Here is a 2,712-nt window from a genome sequence, read left to right on the forward strand (position 1 = left end):
TTTTTTTTTTTTTTTTTTTTTTAATTGCGTAAATTATTACATCAGCTTCGAATCCGCTTGAGAAAAAAAAAATACAAAATTATTTTTGATCACTGGGAGTGATAATTTAATAATTTAAATTTAGTTTATATTTTCAATTTTTTTTAATCCATTAATTTGGTTTGGTAACAATATAGTTTTTATATTTTTTTAGTTCCTATTTTTAAAAAATGAATCAAAATTAAATGCCTATTTTTTAATTAAAGATTTTATATTTTTATAGTTTATAAACATGTGTTTTTTTTTTAATTAAAATTAATTTGCAAACTAACAATCACAAAATTAATTTTTTTTTTTTTTAAACAGCAATATATTTCCTTTTTGTGTTGAATTGTAAGGCATCCGTTTTATACACAAGATTCCAACTGTCAAACGATTTAATTATAAGACGAGTTGTATTCCCAATTTGACACCCAACAAACGGCCGTACCTATTTTACAAATTCTCACATTTTATTACATTTATTTATATTATTTTGATTTACTTCAAAATTTGAGGGAACAGAAAATTACATTATTTTATTATTTTTTTAGTACAATTATTTTCTCCTATCACTGTCCTCAAAATTATTTTAAAATAAATCTTATTCCTTTAAAATATGGTAATTAGAAATCAACATCCATAAATCCATAATTAGGATGGATTAATTGGCATATATATCTCAAGAATTAACAAGAATACAACCCTGTACACTGTAAAAAAAATAAGTGAAAAAATTAGGACAAAAATGATAGTTAAAGATAATTAATAACTCGAACAATCTATTCGAAAGATCAACAGACATTCCGACATACCAACATGTTTTAAATTGCAATACATCAATATCAATATTTCATAAAATATATTTCCCATATCGCGTGTAGAACATGCACCCCTTCAAATACACTACCCCTCCCCGAACCCCTTCGAATCCATAGGGTCCAAATTATAAATACGGTTAAACGAATCTTCGATCGAGAGGAAGGCTCAGTAGCCATCAAAGTGATTACTTCAAATATGCTAACAAACCTATAAACTCAAATGGTCTAGCCTTGGCAAATAAAAAAAAAAAAAAAAAATTGGAAAAGAATAAAGAAAAGCAAATTACAGATCTTATGTAGCAGACGTAGCAGCAGCGTCCTAGCATAGATGGAAGGGAATTTGACGGGAGTTCTGATGCCAACCCACAGGAACTAATGTTTCTCCGTCAGAGATGGAAGTACTTTCAAGCAGATGGGAAATAATCCAAAATCATCTCAACAATGGGTGCAGAACTCGAACACGATTGCAATATCAAAAGAATCATGGAAATTGGTAGTCGATATGGTATTCACCATGGCAGGAAAATACCACTTTGGGGCACGGAAGAGAACTCCAACTAGAACTCGGTCGATAAGAAGTTGCTCATCTTGAGACAATTGACTTAATAGACATAGCCAAGAGAGCATCGCTCAGCAACCAACCCACCATACAAGTAATCGCAATCAGGGGAGAAGAAAATTAACATGTATAAAAAATGAAATAAAAGTTACTCCTAGTCTTAATCATCCTCACTTGACAGGAAACCATAATTCTCAGAACTCAAATGATTATGCGCACCAAAAAAAAAAAAAAAATGGTATGGGAAACCAATCCTCCTCCTAATATGATATGAATGCCATGAAGAGAAAATGTTATGCAGAGAATGTATTTTGAAGAATGCCTAAAAACCTGATTTTCTGTACAAGAATCCCACCCCAAACTTCTGTAGAACAGATTTCATGTACCTGCCAGAAGCATTTGATGCCGTTCCTCATGCCTCAAAGTTTATAAAAAAGGAATCTCATAAACATTATGAGAGCGTGCAACACAACCGCAGAGATTCAATCAAATAGTAGCATCTACAGTTGTAGTAGCCGGCTGGGACCTACAACCTTTCAAATTGAAGATCCCAGAGGTGGGGGGTGTAGAACGAAATCTCAGGATAGGGCAGAAGCAGAAAAGCAGTGAAGCAGTACGAGACGAGACGAGACAACACCTCAAAAAGGAAAAAAAACATACATCTTTAGCAGTGCCCTTCAAGACATTCGCTCAATAAAATTATCAAAATAAATATGAACTGAAAATATTTTAGTATATAGATTCCTACGACTATACTGAAGGGATAAAGGAAAAAACAATTCAAATTAAAGATAGAAAGGACTTATCCAAACTCAAAAGTAGAGGCTGAGGGCGTCGCCCGATTTTAAAAAGGTCCGTTACGAAGTCCAAGCACTAAAAACACATAGAATCGGAGTAATCCTCTAAAAATCCTGTGTTTAACTAAGGCAGGTTGAGAAGTCTGTAGTCCTCAGCTCCTGCTCCGACGGCGGTCCTTTACACCATTTCTACACAAGATTGGAACAGTGAATATTAAAACATGTTAATGCTTTGAGTAAAAGGGATATCTGAGCAAGCATGCAGACCGCCCATGCAAAATTGGTGCACCATGAAGATCTTACACATGACTATTTAGTCAAAGAAAAACAAACTTAAAACATCTAACATTCATAGGGGCAACCGTGGGGGAAAACACCCAAAATACAGTAGAGAAAAAAGAATCCTGAGTTTAGTAAGAACCCAAACCAAATTTCATGCATCCAAGAAATAACAGAAACGAAAGGGTTTTTCTTTTCCTTTTTTTTTTTTTTTCTTTCTTTTTTTTTTTTTTTTTTT

At 32.9% G+C, this 2,712-nt stretch overlaps 1 protein-coding gene across 2 annotated transcripts in view; it reads right to left on the minus strand.

Annotated features, from left to right (window-relative positions):
- Nucleotides 1–1,510: 1,510 nt before the first annotated feature.
- Nucleotides 1,511–2,712, minus strand: part of LOC111446389 (serine/arginine-rich splicing factor RSZ22-like) — a 4,422-nt gene continuing 3,220 nt past the window's right edge. For both annotated transcript variants that reach the window (XM_023085196.1, XM_023085197.1), the window contains exon 6: nt 1,511–2,384. In XM_023085196.1, the coding sequence (XP_022940964.1) occupies nt 2,348–2,384 (37 nt within the window). In that variant the 3' untranslated portion in view covers nt 1,511–2,347. The remainder of the gene's footprint in view (nt 2,385–2,712) is intronic.

This window comes from Cucurbita moschata, unplaced genomic scaffold (genome assembly GCF_002738365.1).
Source record: "Cucurbita moschata cultivar Rifu unplaced genomic scaffold, Cmos_1.0 Cmo_Scf00008, whole genome shotgun sequence".
Lineage (NCBI taxonomy): Eukaryota > Viridiplantae > Streptophyta > Magnoliopsida > Cucurbitales > Cucurbitaceae > Cucurbita > Cucurbita moschata.